Source organism: Myotis myotis, unplaced genomic scaffold, assembly GCF_014108235.1.
Source record: "Myotis myotis isolate mMyoMyo1 unplaced genomic scaffold, mMyoMyo1.p scaffold_m19_p_6, whole genome shotgun sequence".
Taxonomy (NCBI): Eukaryota; Metazoa; Chordata; class Mammalia; order Chiroptera; family Vespertilionidae; genus Myotis; species Myotis myotis.
The window spans coordinates 48,854,188-48,871,930 of NW_023416368.1; the positions used below are offsets into that span (position 1 = coordinate 48,854,188).

The following is a 17,743-nucleotide window of genomic DNA, read 5'->3' on the forward strand; positions in this document are numbered from 1 at the left end:
TGATTCTCTCTCATCATGGATGTTTCTATCTCTCTCCCCTTCTCAGTTCCTCTCTGAAATCAATAATATATATTTTTAAAAAATTTTTCACTAATCTGTTCTAAAATGAATACACTTTCTAGGTCTTACTAATTATAATCTAAAATTAAATTTAAATAATCACGAAATTTAGCGTTTAAAGTATTATATGTTTAACATAGATTTGAGTTGTTTTCTTTCTTTATTAAGGTATTACATATGTATCCTTATCTCCCCATTGACCGCCCTCTCCCCCGTCATGCCCTCACCCTAGAATTGAGTTTTATAAGAAAAACTTTTAAAAATATTTTTTTTTTATTGATTTCAGAGGGGGAGAGGGAGAGATAAAAAACATCAGTGGTGAGCGAGAATCATTGATCAGCTGCCTCCTGCACACCCTCTACTGGGGATTGAGCCTGCAACCCGGGCATATGCCCTGACCAGGAATTGACCCATGACCTCCTGGTTCATAGATCGACACTCAACCACTAAGCCATGCCCGCTGAGCAGAAAAACCTACTTTTTTTATTCATGGATCTAAACTGCATCACTGTAAGGTTATAAATATAATTACTCAAAATATGATCAGTTTACTCATGAAAATACTAGAACTTTGGCCTTCAAGTATAGGTAAGAACCCAGAAGATTCTGAGTTTTAATACTAATTCTACAATCACTATACTATTTGCTTGTTATACTCCCAATACATGAATGTGACCTTTTTCTTAAATCATTTATAAAGCTTAGCCCTACAATCAACCTACTGAAATGCTCCTCTAAGTTTCCTCATTTTCATCGATTATGGCTGAGTAGAAAGAAGCCTATAGAACTATAAATTACCAGATTAGAGAAGTTTTTTGGTTTTGTTCTTTGGACACATTTATAGTCCAATAAAGCAAATTAACATATGCTAATTTAGAACCCAAAATAGATTCGCTTTTGGTTAGGAATCTTTTTTCATGATTTTTTTTAAGACAGAGAAAGGGAGGGAGGGAAGAAAGGGAGGGAGGGGGAAGTGGGAGAGAGATATAAACATCTTATATATGCATTCATTGGTCTATGTGTTCCAACTGGGAATTTAACCCGCAACCTTGGCATATCGGGACAAGACTCTAACCAACTGAGCTAACCCAGCCAGGGCAGCTTTACACTACTTTATGTTTTAAAAAATATGTTTTTATTGATTTCAGAGGGAGGAAGGGAGAGGGAGAGAGAGAAACATCAATGATGAGAGAATCACTGACTGGTTGCCTCCCCCAAGCACCCTGATGGGGGATGGGGATTGGACCTGCAACCGAGATACGTGCCCTGGGCTGGGAATCAAACCCGAGACCCTTGGGTCCATGTGCTGATGCTCTAACACTGAGGCCCATATAATATTTTTGAACCACAGTGAACCTTGGGTAGCTGAAACCATAGAAAACAAAACCTTAGATAAGGGGGAGATTATTGGACATGCTCATTGCAAATCTTTCTAATCTTTCCATCCCACCAACACAAAGTAGAATATAAGCTCCACTAGAGCTGCCTCATAGCTATTTTAATCACCATTGTATATAGATAGACCTCTCAAACAGTGTCTGGCACATACTAGACAACAATGTTAACCCCTAGCTCAACTTCTTCTTGTTCCTGGTTTCTTCTTCTATTTTATCATCTCTAATATATATAGGCATACCTCAGAGATATTGTGGGCTTGGTTCCAGACAACAGCAACAAGTCAGATAACACAATAAAGCCAGTTCTAATCTTTTTGCTGATGCTGGGTCTTGCCACCGATTTGTAAAAAGCACAGCACTCTGGAGTGCAATAAAACGAAGTATGCCTGGCCTTGCCAGTGTGGCTCAGTGGATTGAGTATCACTGGTCCCTGGTTCAATTCCCAGTCAGGGCACATGCCCGGGTTGCAGGCTCGATCCCAAGTGTGGGGTGTGCGGGAGGCAGCTGATCAACCTCTCTCACATCAATGTTTCTCTCTCTCTCTCCAACCCCCCCCCCCAAAAAGACTCTATTCCACACTGTCTAATCTGAAGTAATTTAAAGTTATAATTTTATGTTAATGAGTTAGCCAAATAAAAATAACCGTGACAGTTTGTACTAGTGAAATAATAAAAGATGTTTATATACCAAGTTATTTAGAAAGTCAGTCATGATACAACTACATGAAGTTTTCTGTGTATTTTAGGCGTAATTATAGTTAAAGTATAGTTTTATAATACTAATATAAATTGGTTGAAGTTAACACAAGAACATTTACCACTGCTATAATTGTATTACAAATTTAAAGTTTTATACATATTGGTATTTTATTTTATTCTCAGAGAGTTAAATTTCAAGGAAGAAGTTATTTTCCCTGATATTCTTTATGAAGCTAAAATTATTTATTTTTAAAACCCTACATCTATTTACTCACACTCAGAAACTGTTAAAGAAAAAAAAATGAATACTGAGCTGTAAATAAACTTTTAGTCAAGAATCAAGGTCACTGCTATGTTTTTCCAGTGGATTCCCACCACACTTAGAAAAAAAATCTAAATTCTTTTATATAAAGATCAATCAGAGCTAGCCCACCCAATGTCTCTGACCTCATCCATCCCTCATCGCTCCTTCACTGGCTCCCTGAGCTCCAGCCACACTGGCTCTATTCCTGCAACACACGAAGTTTATTCTAAACCTCCTGTTCTCTAAGATACAAGGCTCTTCCAGATCATCAACAGACAGAACCCTCCTTACCCATCATGCAGATATCACTTCAAATACCACTCCTGCAGGAGACATTTCCCTCTTGGCTCCCCTTCCCAAACTGATACTCCATTTTCATGTAGCTGCCCTATCATTCTCTACTTGATATCACATTACCCTATTTCATTTCTTCATTATATTTTCAGACTAAAATTACCTTATTTGTTTATATGTTGTTTTTTTAAAAAATAATTTTTATTAATTTTTAGAGAGAAAGGAAGCAAGAGAGAGAGAGAGAGAGAACAATATCAATATGAAAGTGAACATCGATCAGCTGCCTCCACACTTCCCCCAATTGGGGATGGAGCCCAAAACTCGGGCTTGCGCCCTGACGGAAATCAGTTTAATGTCTATCTCCTTAACAGGTACTACATTATCTTGTTTACTGCAGTCTTTCAAGAACCTAAAATGAATGAATACTATACTATTATATGTGGAGACTGATATGAAAATTTTGATATTTTCTAATGGATTATATTGCTCTCTTAGGCAATATAAATATATTTGCAAATATAAAATAGTTTAAATATTTTTTCTTCTCTTAACTGCTTTAAAAGACATACACCTATAAAAAATTATAAAACTGTATTGTTGGCCTTTTAATATATACAAATTTAACATATATGACAATACTAACAACAGACAGGAGAGGGGAGAAAATAAAGCAAAGTTTCTATATTTTACCATAGTTAAATTAGTCAATTAGGTTATGATAAAATAAGATCCATATTGCGCCCTGGCCAGATGGCTCAGTTGGTTGGAGGGTCCTCCCATACACCAGAAGACTGTGGGTTCAATTCTTGGTCAAGCCACACATCTCAGTTCCAGGTTCTGTCCCCAGAACATATGGGAGGCAACCAATCGATGTTTCTCTCTCACATTGATGTTTCTCCTCTCTCTCTTTCTCCCTCCCTCCCTTCCCTTCCTTTTTCTCTAAAAAATATATATATATATATATATATATCAATAAAACATGTCCTTGGGGTGAGGATTTAAAAAACATTTTTAAAGATACATATTGTAATTCCTAGAGCAACCTAAGATAGTAACTCCAAAAATCTAGTTAAAAAACAAAGAAATGCAAAACCCTGGAAAATATCTATTAACTCTAGAAGGAGCAGCAGAAAATGAACAAAGAAATAAAAATAGAAATGAGACATATGGAAAATAACTAGCAAAACTGAAGACATGATTACAGTAAATATAAACAGACTAAACCCTCCAATCAAAAGGGAGATATGGTCAGACTTTTTTTAGAAAGTATTTTATCTACATGTGGCCTATAAGTATGTTTTTTTAAAAAATATATTTTTATTGATTTCAAAGAGGAAAGGAGAGAGAGAGAGAGAGAAAAATCGATGATGAGAGACAATCATTGATTGGCTGCCTCCTGCAAGCCCCACATTGGGGATCGAGCCTGCAACCCAGGCATGTGCCCTGACCTGGAATCAAACCCTGACCTCCTGGTTCATAGGTTGAGACTCAACCACTGAGCCACGCCGGCCAGGCAAGACACATTTTAAATTAAAAACAAAAACAAAAACACAAATAGGTTGAAAGTAAAAGAAAAGAAAAAGATATGCAATGCAAACAGTAAGCATAAGAGAGCTACAGTGGCTACACTTATAACAGACAAAATAGACAAATAGGGATCTTTCATAATGATGAAAAGACCAATTTATCCATAAGATTAATTATACATGTATACCATACTAATTACTAGTACCCCAAAAGCAGGAAGCAAAAATTGAGAGAACAAAAAGGAAAAATAGATACCTCAATAATATTTTAATATCCCACTCTCAGTAATTGATAGAACCGCCAGACAGAAAATCAGCACACACATAGGCGGCCTGAAAACTATCAACCAACTTGACCGAACACCTACAGAACATTCAGACCAACAACAGCAAAATATATATTCTTTTTCAGCACAGATGGGACACTCCTCAAAACAGATTACATACTAAGACATAAAAATGTCTCAATAAATTAAAAATGAAGAAAATCATACAGAGCATGTTTTCCTACTACAGGGGAATTAAAAATCAACAACAGCCGAAACCGGTTTGGCTCAGTGGATAGAGCGTCGGCCTGCGGACTGAGGGGTCCCGGGTTCGATTCCGGTCAGGGGCATGTGCTTGGGTTGCGGGCACATCCCCAGTGGGGGATGTGCAGGAGGCAGCTGGTCGATGTTTCTGACTCTCTGTCTCTCTCCTTTCCTCTCTGTAAAAGGTCAATAAAATATATTTAAAAAAAAAAAAAAATCAACAACAATGAAATCTGGGGAATCCCTAAATAATTGGAAATTAAACCATACATTTCTAAATAACCTATGAGTCAAAGAAATAATCACAAAGGAATATATTTAGAACTTAATGAGAATGTTAAAAAGCAGAACATATAAAAATGTATGAGGTGCAGCTAACAGTGTTTGGAGGAAAATTTATAGATTTAAATGCCTAGGTAAGAAAAGACAATCTCAAATCAATAACCTAAGCTTCTACCTTAAGAAACTAAAAAAATGCAAACTAAAGCCAAAGCAAGCAGAAGGAATAATATTATAAAGATTAAAATGGAAATCACTGAAAGAGAAAACAGAAAAACTGGAAAAAATCAATTAAACCAAAACATGTTTCTTTGAAAAGAATAACAATATTGACAAACCTTTAGTTAAAATGACCAAGTAAAAATTAGAAAAGATAGATGCTATCAATTTTACAAATGAAAGAAGGACATCACTACCTATACTGGCAATATTAAAAACATATATAGGAACATATTATGAACTATATGTCAAATTAAATAGCTTAGGTGAAATGGACAAATTCATAGAAACACAATTACTGAAACTAAAAAAGTAGCAGAAAATATGAATAGACCTATAACAAGTAAAGAAATTAGTATTTTTAAATTTTCACAAAGAGAAAAAAAAAGGTCAGATGCTTTCACCAATATATTTGGTGAGTTTTACCAAATATATTCAAGGACATAATACCAATCCTTCAGGAACTTTTACAGAGAAAGTAGAGTGAACACTTCTCAATTCATTCAATGAGGTTAGTATTACTCTTACGAAACCAAAGACATCACAAGAAAACTTCAGACCAGTAGGTCTCATAAATATAGCCACAAAAATGTTTCACTAAACATTAGCAAACTAAATCAAGCAACATTTAAGATTATACACCACAACCAAGTGAGATTTATCTCGGGAATATAAGGCTGGTTTATTATCTCAAAATCAATTAATATAATACACCATATTAATGTGATAAAAGGCAGAAACCACATAATCATCTCAGATACTAGTGTGACCAACCATACTGGTTTGTCTAGAACTGAGGGTTTTCCCAAGACACAGAGCTTTCAGTGCTTAAAACAGGAAAGTCCTGGGCAATCTGTGACCGTCACAGACGCAGATAAAGCATCTGACAAAGTCCAGTGCCCGTGCGTGATAAAAACTCTGAACAGCCGAAACCGGTTTGGCTCAGTGGATAGAGCGTCGGCCTGCGGACTGAAAGGTCCCAGGTTCGATTCCGGTCAAGGGCATGTACCTGGGTTGCGGGCACATCTTCAGTAGGAGATGTGCAGGAGGCAGCTGATCGATGTTTCTCTCTCATCGATGTTTCTAACTCTCTCTCTCTCTCCCTTCCTCTCTGTAAAAAATCAATAAAATATATTTAAAAAAAAAAAAAACTCTGAACAAACCAGGATTAAAAAGCAACCCTCTGCTAAACACAGAGATATGCTATAAAAAATGCTGTGCCTATACTTAACAATACTATAGTGTACACTTAAAAAGAGGGTAGATCTCATGTTGTGTTCTTACCCCAATAAAATATATTTTACGTACAAAGTTTGTACACTCAAAACTACAAAACATCAGAGAAAAATTAAAGATCAGTAAGTGAAAAGAGCCCTAGCCGGTTTGGCTCAGTGGATAGAGCCTGCGGACTGAAGGGTCACAGCTTCGATTCTGGTCAAGGGCACGTGCCCAAGTTGCAGGCTCAATTCCGCATGCAGGAGGGGACATGCAAGAGGCAGCCGATCAATTATTTTCTCTCATCATGGATGTTTCTATCTCTCTCTCCCTCTCCCTTCCTCTCTGAGATCAATAAAATATATATATTAAATAAATAATAATAAATAAATGAAAAGAAATTTCCATGCCCATGTAATAGAAAACCCAATGTTGTAAGGTGACAATTTTCCCCCGAACTGCATTCCCCATCAAAATTCCAAGACTTTTTTTTCAGACATTGACAGGCCAATCCTTTTTATACGGGACCCAGGACAGCCACACGTTTTAAAAACAAGAACAAAACTGGAGGGCTAACAATACCTGGTCTCATCAGTTACCATAAAGCACATGAACCAAGACCGAACAGGACTGGCCTAAGAACAAACATATAGATAATGGAAAATAATTGAGAGTGCAGAAATAAACCTTTACATTTGCAATCAATGGAGAAATGACAGTCTTTTCAACAAATGGTGCTGAGACAACCCATACGCAACTGAATTTAGACCCATTTATTTCACATCATACATAAAAATGAACTCAAGCCTGGCTGGTGTGGCTCAGCGGTTGAGGGTAGACCCAGGAACCAAGAGGTCACCAGTTTCATTCCCAGTCAGGGCACATGCCCTGGTTGCGGGATCAATCCCCAGTGGGGGCCATGCAATGACAGCCAATTGATGACTTCCTCTCTCATCAGTGTTTCTATCTCTCTATTCCTCTCCCTTCCTCTCTCTCTAAAAATCAATAAAAATATATTTTTTTAAAATGAACTCAAAATAGATCATAAATCTAAATATCAGAGCAAAAACTATAAAACATCTAGAAGAAAACAAAAGAGAAAATCCTCAAGACTTGAATTAGGCAGAGAGTTCTTATAACAACAAAAAATTAATCTATAAAATAAAAAATCGGAAAATTAAATTCCATCAAAATTTAAACTTTTTTTTTTTTTTTTACAGAGAGGAAGGGAGAGGAATAGAGAATCAGAAACACCGACGAGAGAGAAACATCGGTCAGCTGCCTCCTGCACACCCCCTACCGGGGATGTACCAGCAACCAAGGTACATGCCCTTGACCAGAATCGAACCTGGGACCCTTTAGTCCACAGGCCAACGCTCTATCCACTGAGCCAAACCGGTAAAATTTAAACTTTTGACAAAAGAAATTAAAACTTTTGTGCTTCAAAAGATTCCAATAAAAAAAGTTGAAAAGACAAGCCACTCACTGAGATAAAATATTTGCAAATCATGTATCCAATAAAGAACTTGCAACCAGAATATACAGATTGTTATAACTCAATAATAAAAAGATAAACAAAAACTACACAAAAGTTTTGAGTATTTCACCAAATAGGATATATAGAAATGGCTAATAATCATATGAAAAAATGCTCAATACCCTGAGTCTTTAGGAAAATGCAAGTTAAAACCACCACAATGAGTTAACCACTTCATACCCACTAGAATGGCTATAATAAAAATGGCAATAACAAATGTTGCCAAGAATGTGAAGAAGCTGGAACTCTCAAACACTGCTGTAAGGAATGTAAAATGTACGGCCACTTTAGAAAACAGGTTGGCATTTTTTAAAAAAGTTAAACAGATGACCCAGCATTTCTATTCCTAGGTTATCTACCCAAGAGAATGAAACCATATGTCCACATAAAGACTTGTACTCAAATGTTCAAGCAGCATTATTTGCAACAGTCAAAAAACTGGAAACTGCCTAGCTGTTTGGTCAGTGGTTGAGCATTGCGCATATGAACCAGGAGGTCACAGTTCCAATTCCTGGTCAGGGCACATGTCCAGGTTTCGGGCTCCATTCCCAGTAGGGGGCATGCAGGACGCAGCCAATCCATGTGTCTCTCCCATTGATGTTTCTATTCCCCCTCTCCCTCTCCCTTCCTCTCTGAAATCAATAAAAATATATTTAAAAAAAAAAAAAAACATAAAACTAGAAACAGCCCTGGCCGGTGTGGCTCAGTTAGTTGGGCCTTGTCCCATGCATTGAGGCAGCGGTCGCCAACCTTTCGGACCTCATGGACGACCAGTGGTCCGCGGACCACGGTTTGGCAACCACTGCTCCAAAGGTTTCCTTAAATCAGCGGTCGCCAACCTTTTGGACTTCAGGGACCACCAGTTGGCGACCGCTGCACTAAGGGATTGCTGATTCAATTCCCTGCAGAGGCACAAGCCCAGGCTTCTGACTCAATTTCCTGTAGGGAGCGTGCTGTTTCTCCCTCTCACTCTCACTCTCTCTAAAAATCAATTTAAAAATCTATAAAAAGGTCCTAACTGGTTTGGCTCAGTGGATAGAGTATCAGCCTGTGGACTGAAAGGTCCCGGGTTCGATTCCGTTTTGATTCCGCTCAAGGGCACATGCCCGGGTTGTGGGCTCGATCCCCAGTAGGGGGGCATGCAGGAGGCTGCTGATCAATGATTCTCATCATTAATGTTTCTATCTCTCTCTCCCCCTTCCTCTCTGAAATCAATAAAAACATTTTTTTAAATCTTTAAAAAGAAAATAAAAAGACCTAGAAACAATTTAAATGCCCATCAACTGGTCAACAGATAAACAAAATGTTGTCTATTCATACAATAGAATATTCAGCGATAAAAAGAAAAAAATACATATACATGCTACAATAAAGATTAATTCCAAAAACAGTATAAGTGAAAGAAGCCATATGTAAAAGACTGTATATGTTATGATTCCATTTATATAAAACTAGTGGTCTGGTGCATGGATTCGTGCACACTGAAAGGAAAATAATTAGAAGAAATATTTTAATATTGCTATTTGCCCTTTCTCCCTTAGCGCCTGGGAGCCAGGCAGTGGCCCCACCCTCCGCTGCCACTGCCGCTGGGCAATCGGTGGGGCTATGATTGGCCCCACTCACACCTGCCTTAGCCTGGCGCCGCCCGCTCACCTGCTCCACCATACCATCAGTCCACTTTAGTTGGGGCCCATGGGGGCCAGCAGCACCTCCACTGCCGCCCGCTGCCAGCGCCATGTTGCCAACACCCACCATGTTCCACACCGCCCCCTGATGGTCAGTGCACGTTATAGCGAGCAGTTGAACCCCCAGTCAAGGGGACAATTTACATATTAGGCTTTTATTATAGAGGATATTCAGAAAAGGTAAATCTACAGAGACAAAGCACAAATCAGTGGCTCCCTGGGGCTGGGGGTGAAAATAAGGGTTAACTACAGACAGTCTAGAGAGAAATTTTGGAGGACAGAAATGTTCTAAAACTGGCTTGTGGTGCCCAGTCGGTATGGCTCAGTGGTTGAGCATCGACTTATTAACCAGGAGGTCATGGCTAAATTCCTAATCAGGGCACATGCCTGGATTTTGGGCTCAATTCCTGGTGCAGGAGGCAGCCGATCAATGATTCTCTCTCATCATTGATGTTTCTATCTCTCTCTCCCTCTCCCTTCCTCTCTGAAATCAATAAAAAATATGTTTAAAATAAATAAATAAAACTGGCTTGTGGTTTGACACTTCCATTTACTAAAAATCACTGAATGTGCACTCGAAATAAATTAATTTTGGAATTAAATAACTCAAAAAAGCTGATTTTTTAAAAATGCACATACCCAACAGAAATGAAAAAACGTTCAAACAAAAATTTGTACACAAATGTCCATAGCAGCATTATTCACAATAGCTAAAAAATGGAAACTCAAAAGTTCACCAACTAATTAATAACGTGGTATATCCATACAATGGAATATTACTCGGCAATAGAAAAAATGAAATGACACATGCTACAACATGGATGCACTTTGAAAACATGGTGTTAAGTGAAAGAAACCAATCACTGAAGATCACATATTACATGATTCATTTATATAAAATGCCCAGGAACAGGCAAATACACAGAAAGTAGATCAGTGGTGCCTAGGCCTGGGGATGTTGGGGGAAACCTGAATGTGACTGTTAAATGGGTATGTGGTTCCTTTCTAGGATGATGAAAACATTCTAAAATTGATTATGGTGACAGCTGGCATAACTTTATAAATATATTAGAAAACACTTAACTGTCCTGGCCAGGTGGCTATTGGTTGGAGCATTGTACCATACACCAAAAGGTTGTGGGTTCAAGTCCCTGTCAGGGCACATACCTAGGTTTCCAGTTCCATCCCTGGTCTGGGCATGAAGGAGAAGCAACTAATTGATATTTCTCCTCTCTATATCTCTATCTCTCTTTCATTCCCCTCTCTCTAAATCAATCATATCCTCAGATAAGAATTTAAAAGAAAAACCCCCACTAAACTGTACATTTTAAATTGGTGAACTAAATGGTATATGAATTACCTATAATAATAAAAGCGTAATATGCTAATTAGACCAGGCAGCCGAACAACCTTCCGGATGTCCTTCTGGACAAAGTCACAGTGGCGGGGAGGCAGAGGCCGTTAGGGGCAATCAGATAGGAAGGCAGAGGTGGTTAGGGGTGATCAGGCAGGCGAGATAGGAGCCAGCGGTGGGGGATTGTGAGAGAATGCAGGTGGGGCTAAGGGACCCCCCCCAAAGTACAACCCCCCCAAGTATTTCGAGCACCAGGCCTCTAGTATCTCAATAAAGCTGTTACCAAAACACACACACACACACACACACACACACACACACTTGTGCAATCTGTGAGCGGGTAAAGGCCATCAACACAGTTACCAATCTATTAACTTAGGATAGAAAAATCTCAAAGTTACAAATTCTTTCCAATGAAACTCTGATTTTTTTTTTAGTATACTATTATATGTCTGAAATGAGAAGCAATGATTGATCAATTAATTAAGTCACTACGTTTAAAAACAGGTTGACATTAAATATTCAAATTTCAGATGCCCAAGATATTTCAACTTTCTACTTCATGTGTTTGCTAGGTGACACCTCAGTAACACTCATATGAATGCACTGTGTAAACTGTGTTGCACTGTCTATAAACTTTAATTATTCCTAAATTCCTTTAAGCGTAACTTAACAGCTTCCAGTTTTATATAGTCTTGAAAGGAAGAAACTCTGAAACAAAAACATCCAATCTTATCTTAGTAAAGGGTACATACATTATCCGGTGATTCTGGCACCAGAGAAAGTGCTTAATTTACCTCTCCATAGAGGCTCACTTATAGATAAAAAGGAAAGTAAATCTGATTACCAAACACACGAGCACTGTTCTCTCATCACCGGATTAAAATTTAAACCACACAGCTGAAGTACATGTTCATGATCACAGGAGAGGAGGAAAATTCTAGTTTTACAATGAAGTGTCCCCTCATTTACTTTAATGAAGTACTAAAAACTTGAAGGCTAGTCTGCAGCGAATCTAGAAAAAAAAAAAAGGGCCTGGGATACTGGCCCACGAGAAACAAGCCGAAACTGAGCAATCTGGATTCCTCTGGGTGTGTTAGAATATTTTCTCCGTCCTTTGCTGACATGCAATAAAATTGCCCAACTGGAGCAAGAGAGGGGGCTCGGGGCCCCCTGCAGAAGCCTCCCCGCGCTTCTTCTCCCGCGGCCCCCCCAAAACGGCCCGTAGCCCGGTCCCCAAGGGCCAGCTTCGCGGAGAGAGGATCCAGAAGGCGCGCGTAGTACAGAGCCCGTTCCTGTTTTGTTTAAAAACAGATTCCAAACAGAGACAAGCCTCCCTCGCCCCGGGGAGTAGGGGAAGTGGCGGCAGGGGGCCGGCGAGGAGCGCGAGGATAAAAGAATGGCCGAGGACAACCTGCCGCGCGCGCCAGCCGCCAGGGAAGGATAGGTGAGAGGCGGCGGCCCGGCCCCGGCTCGGCTCGGCTGGGGAGGGCACTGCCCGCCGGCCCGCCACGCCACCCCGAGCCGCCCGAGCCTCCCAGGTCCCGCCCCGAGCTGGCCGCCCTGCCCAGGCGCCGGCCGCAGCCTCCCGCCCGACCGGACCCTCCCAGGACGCGCTTCCTCCTGAGCCGGACCCCCGCCCTGGCCTCCCCGCGGGGGAAGGCGGGTCAGTCCAGCCCGCTTCTCGGCAGAGGTGACTCGCGCGGAGATGTAAACACTGCGAGCCCAGCTGCGCGCGGCCCATCCCCCCCGCCGGGGTCCGTAACCTCTCCCTCCGCCCGGCCCCGCGCCCCGCACTCCCCGCGGGCTGCGCGCAGCGCGCCTTCCCCTTTCTCCGACTCCCGCTCCCCGACCGTTGCCCGAGGGCACCGGCCCCCTTCCCCCGCTCCCCGCGGGTGTCACGGCCACAGCCTCTGGAAAACCCCTCCGCAAACCCCGGAGCAAACAACACAGGCGCGGGGCGGGAGGCGCGGAGGGAGGCGGCGGCACTCGGGACAGCGATACTCCGTCGCCGCGCCCTCCGCGCTCCCTCCCGCAGCCTCGGCTGCTCGCGCTCTTACCTGCTCGCCGCGTCGCCCGGCAAGACGGCGGCGTCGCTTTCCCTCCCGGCAGGGCCGCGGACTCGCCGCCGCCGCCGCCGTTGGCCGGGCGTCCGGAGGGAGCCGGGCCTCCCCGGCAGCCCGAGCCGCTCCGCTGGGAGAGGAGGAGACAAAACAGCGCGCGCCTCCCCGCGCAGCGCCCCCCGCCCGCACCGCCCCACCGACCCCCAACCGCCGAGGCGACCACGGCGACACAGAGCCCGGCGCGGGGAGCAATGGTGGCCCCCGCCCTCGCCCCGTTCCCCTCCCTCCACCCCCCGCTCGGCTCCTCCCCCTCGGCCTCCTGCCGCCGCCACCAGGACACTTGAGTCCGCCTCCCCCACCCCGCCCGCTCCGAGCGCTCCTCCCCTCCCCGAGCGGCGAGGGGGGGGCGGCACCGCCAGTCACCGCAGCGCCTGTCAAAGCGGGGCCGGCTATTTATACCCCGCGCGGCCCGCCGCCCGCGGCCCCCATCAGCCGGCCAAACCTGCCTCCGTGGCTCTCTCGGGTCTCTCCCGCCCCTGATCCCCCAACTTCTCCCTAACCCGCCTTCTCAGGTAATGACTCTCCCCACGTGTCCCGCGCCCTGCTCGGAGCTCCCCCATCCCCTTCCCGGACTGGCGCAGAGGCGGCGAGGCCGCGCGTGCACCTGCAGCGCCCGCCCGCTTCCCCCGCCGGCCGGCCCGCACGCACACACGCGCTCCACTCCGAGCGCCCTCGCGGGCCCCGGCGGGCACCCCATCCCCGGCGCTGGACTCTCGCCCCTCTGCTCCAGGACGGCCCCGCGCTAGGGCCGTCTGACAGTTACTGGGGGCCGGGGTTGGGAGTCTAGCCCGCGCCCTCCCGACTCCACTTCTCAGCCAGGCTAAGTGGAAGGTGGGGGCGCGGGCGGGGAGCGGCGCACCGCCCTCTCCGCCCCGGCCCCGCCCCGGCCGCTGACGCCCGCGGCGCACCGCCCAGCCCGCCGCGCGCCCCTCGGCGCCGCCCGCTCCTCCTCCCTGTCCGGCTTCGTACACCCGCGGACCCCGCCCCGTTCCCAGAAATTACCACCCGCCCAACGGCCGGGCGGCGCGGCGGTTGGTGCCCGCGTTTGCTGACGGGCGGGCGGCGGGGGCTCAGCGCGCAGCTGCGGAGCGAGGCGGACAGCCCCTTGGCGCGGCTCCCGGAGCTGCAGGCGCCCGCACCGAGCCTTTGTCGCTCCTCGCTCCGTCAGCGACGGAGAAGTAACTCCAGTACGAGTATTGTTGGTGCGAGCACGCGGGAGTGTATTGGTGCGGGGGTATTTGGGTCCAAGCGCCTACAATTCGAAAACGAAAGGCCAGCAGTTAGCTGCACGCTTTTGGTTTCCCCACTTTCACACAAAGGGGAACCCTCTGAGCAAGGCACTCTCAGGCGCCTTCAAGTGCACAAAGCCAATGACACGGTGCCCTGGGTTGTCCTGCGTTCGAAGCGCCTCATTAAAGACCTTTCGTATGCACAGTTACGCATGCAAACGCCTCAATCTATTCCCACCACCACCACATTTCTCAGCCGCAGCATCTTCTGGTTCGGTATTTGCTTCTTTAACAAAGAGCTGTGCCTGCCCCGTGCGCGTGGGGACTGATTCTATCCCCCTCGGGCTCCTGCAGCTGCACTCGGATGGACCTGGCGCGGTATCCACCAGGTTCATTTCTGGACACCAGCTTTACTCTTTTTGCTGCTCCACAACCAGTCTTGAGCGAAGAAGAAACCCTGAGGAATGTAAGTGGTAGCTCTTCTTGGAAGTAACGTGGGAACCATGGAAATAACCCTAGAATGGGGCTCAAATATCGGAGAACCACAGGAGGCCCCGCCGATTTAAGTCCCAGAAGAAGCTAGGAATTCAATTATCTCCTCTTTCTTTTTTAAAGCTAGTAATACCTCTCTTTATTGGAGGGAGGGGTATGATCCTTCCTTTCTATCTTAAAAAGCAAAGCTGTGGACTTTTTTCTTAATAAAGGGACTTTTACTTTTAAACAAAGGGGAAACCCAGGTAGCAAAGAGGGTTAGTAAAAAAGATCCTCTTAACTCTAATGAAGTTTTATGGAGATTCCTGAGTTCTAAAACATGATAAGTCTTGGCACCCCTTTAAACTAAAGAATTTATAAAGCCTTTTAACATTCAAATTGTTAATACACAGTAAACAGGATACCACAAGCACAGCATCCTTTCTAGGGAAGTATTTCTATTCCCCTACTTCCTGTGAAATACCCTATCACTTGTGGCAACCATTGTCCACTTTGGTGTTTGAAGGAATTAATACTACTGCATCTCCATGACAAAAACATGGCATATTAAGGAGCTTGCAAGGACAAAGCCTAATTCTTAGAGTTAGGAACAGATCTCACCTGCAAGGTCAAATCATTCCTGCTGTCAAAATAGACCCAGAGACATAGAAGCATGAACAGACTGTTGAACCTCAGAGGGAAGGCAGGGGAGGGTGGGTAGGGAGAGATCAACCAATGAACTTGTATGCGTATATGCATAACCCGTGGACACAGACAATGGGTGGTGAAGGGGGAGGAGCGTGCTGGAAGAGGTTAATGGGGGAAAGGAAAAGGAGGACCTATGGCATACTTTCAACAATAAATATTTTTTTAAAAATCATTCCTGTTGTCAGCCACCATTAGAAGAAATATATTTTCCCCACTGCCAATTGGAAGTAAGCTGAAAGGTCCCAGGTGGGTAACCTTGCTAGATAACATTATCCTTCCCAATTCTTCACTGCTCCAGGCATGTGTGACTTTTGAAATGTGGCTTTATAGTTCCTCTCATTAGAGATAGAATGTTTCTCCACCTCATTGATGTGTGGTTAGGTCATTCCACCTGCTCTTGGCCAAAAGAATATGCACAGAAGTGACAATGTGACAGTTCTGAGACTGACATTATTTAATAGGTATTGCATGTTTCCACTTGCCTCTCTCCACACCTGCCTTTCACAATGTGAAGAACATGCCTGGCCCAAGAAAAATGAGAGGCATGGAGCAGGTTTAGAACCATCCTCTAGCTTGGAGCCAGTGACCTACAGAAAAGAATTGCTGTTTTAAGCAGTATGTTTTGAGGTGGTTTGCTACCCAGAATTAGTGTTGCAGTCGTTGACTGATACAATAGGAGACAGAGGAATCTGCTCTCTTGGTATTGGCCTTGAAGTTGCCAAGCTTGATATCTCTAAGGCAGCTCTTTGATAGCAGGTCTTAGAAAGACACATCTCTTATGGAAGCTGGCCAAGGAAGAAACCCAGAAAGTTTGCAGCATAGCATTCTAAAGTGTCAGGTTCCGTAGGAAAGGGCTGACGTGGCCAGCAGTCCTGGAAACATGCTCATATAATAGGAGGTATCTACATAACTAGATTGCTGTTACTCCTGGGTTTTGTTGTGTGTGTGTGTGTGTGTTTTTAAACAAGAAGTTTATTTAAACAACAAGACACTGGACTTGAAGGGAAAACTAGGATTCATTTTTTTAGACTAATTTATCCCTACTTAAAGACAGATTGCCCTACATGTAACAGCTACATAAAAAAAAGTTACAAAATTGTCCTTGGTTTTACAATGATAAATGAAAAACATCAAAATTCTACAATCAAACAAGGTATGCAAGAATTTTTATGTTGTTCTTTTTTTTGTTAAACAGTAAGAGCAAAATAACTTACTGGAATGTAAAGATAAGAGCTGAATGAGCATGCCACTAATGGAGTGAGGGGGTGTTTTCACCGAACCAGTATTTTTTCCCCATCCCATCTCCATTTGATGTAGATGGAAACATACCATTGGCCATTTAGTTTAAAAAAATGCAAATGCTTGTGCACATACATTAGTTACTTTATGTACCATAAAGGAATGGGGAAGGGGGAAATGAAAGAACAGAGAAAAACTATACTGTAGTAGTCAGATGTGTGGAAACCAAATTGTAGTTTTCTAATTGAGAATGTCTTCTTGGTCTGGAGGAACAGAGTTCTGGAGTAAAGTAGCAGGTTCCCTTTTTAGTAGACACCTCCTGTCTGCTGCTGGAACACATCCGTTGTATCTTCATCCTCCATTTCCAACTGTGCAGGTGTGTCTGTTTCATTGATTGGCTGCCCCTCAAGTCGGAATTTGATCTGCTTCATTGACAAACCCTGTCGTTCACAATAGGCTTTCCTTAGTTTATTAAGTGGTGTGTGCCTCTTAATCTTAAACTGCACCCCAGAACCATCCTGCCCCGCCACCTTCAAATTAATATGATCATTGTTCTCAGTCTTGACTCCTTCCTTGGGCTTTTCGTTGGCCATGGCGAGGGCCGGAGTCTTCTCAGCTGCCGCTTCACAAAAGGGGTCGCAGGTCCACACCAAACGAGCACACCCGCAGCCCCAGGAGCGGCAGAAGGAGCTGGGTTTTTTTATATTGTACAATTTATTTTAATTATACAGTGGTTCATTAATGTACCCTTATCAATTTTCAAATAATACAAAATAGAATTTTTTATAAACCAAGTCTCCTTCCCTTCTCTACTCTCCTGTCTACTCCTCACCCTCCATACATACCAGCCACTCCATACCCTACTCTTTCACAGC

The 17,743-nt window shown here is 43.6% G+C and overlaps 2 protein-coding genes across 11 annotated transcripts in view; both read right to left on the reverse strand.

Annotated features, from left to right (window-relative positions):
* Positions 1-13,307, reverse strand: part of ELF2 (E74 like ETS transcription factor 2) — a 95,620-nt gene extending 82,313 nt beyond the window's left edge. For 4 of the 9 annotated variants that reach the window (XR_004968379.1, XM_036314618.1, XM_036314615.1 and 1 more), the window contains exon 1: positions 7,105-7,157. The gene's annotated coding sequence lies outside the window, so the exon portion shown is untranslated. Of the gene's footprint in view, positions 1-2,602; positions 2,627-7,104; positions 7,164-11,945; positions 12,088-13,158 lie in introns of those variants that run through there. The other 5 variants (XM_036314611.1, XM_036314612.1, XM_036314608.1 and 2 more) reach the window with 5 other exon arrangements.
* Positions 13,308-17,078: 3,771 nt separating this feature from the next.
* Positions 17,079-17,461, reverse strand: LOC118659124 (small ubiquitin-related modifier 2-like). Of its 2 annotated transcripts, XM_036315204.1 has the most exons (2): positions 17,308-17,461; positions 17,079-17,250 (listed from the first exon to the last, which is right to left on the reverse strand). In XM_036315204.1, exons 1-2 carry the CDS (start codon positions 17,459-17,461, stop codon positions 17,174-17,176), a joined length of 231 nt encoding a protein of 76 aa, XP_036171097.1. In that variant the 3' UTR covers positions 17,079-17,173. The 2 variants fall into 2 exon arrangements, with proteins under 2 accessions (XP_036171097.1, XP_036171096.1); XM_036315203.1 differs by having other exon boundaries at positions 17,079-17,461.
* Positions 17,462-17,743: the final 282 nt, after the last annotated feature.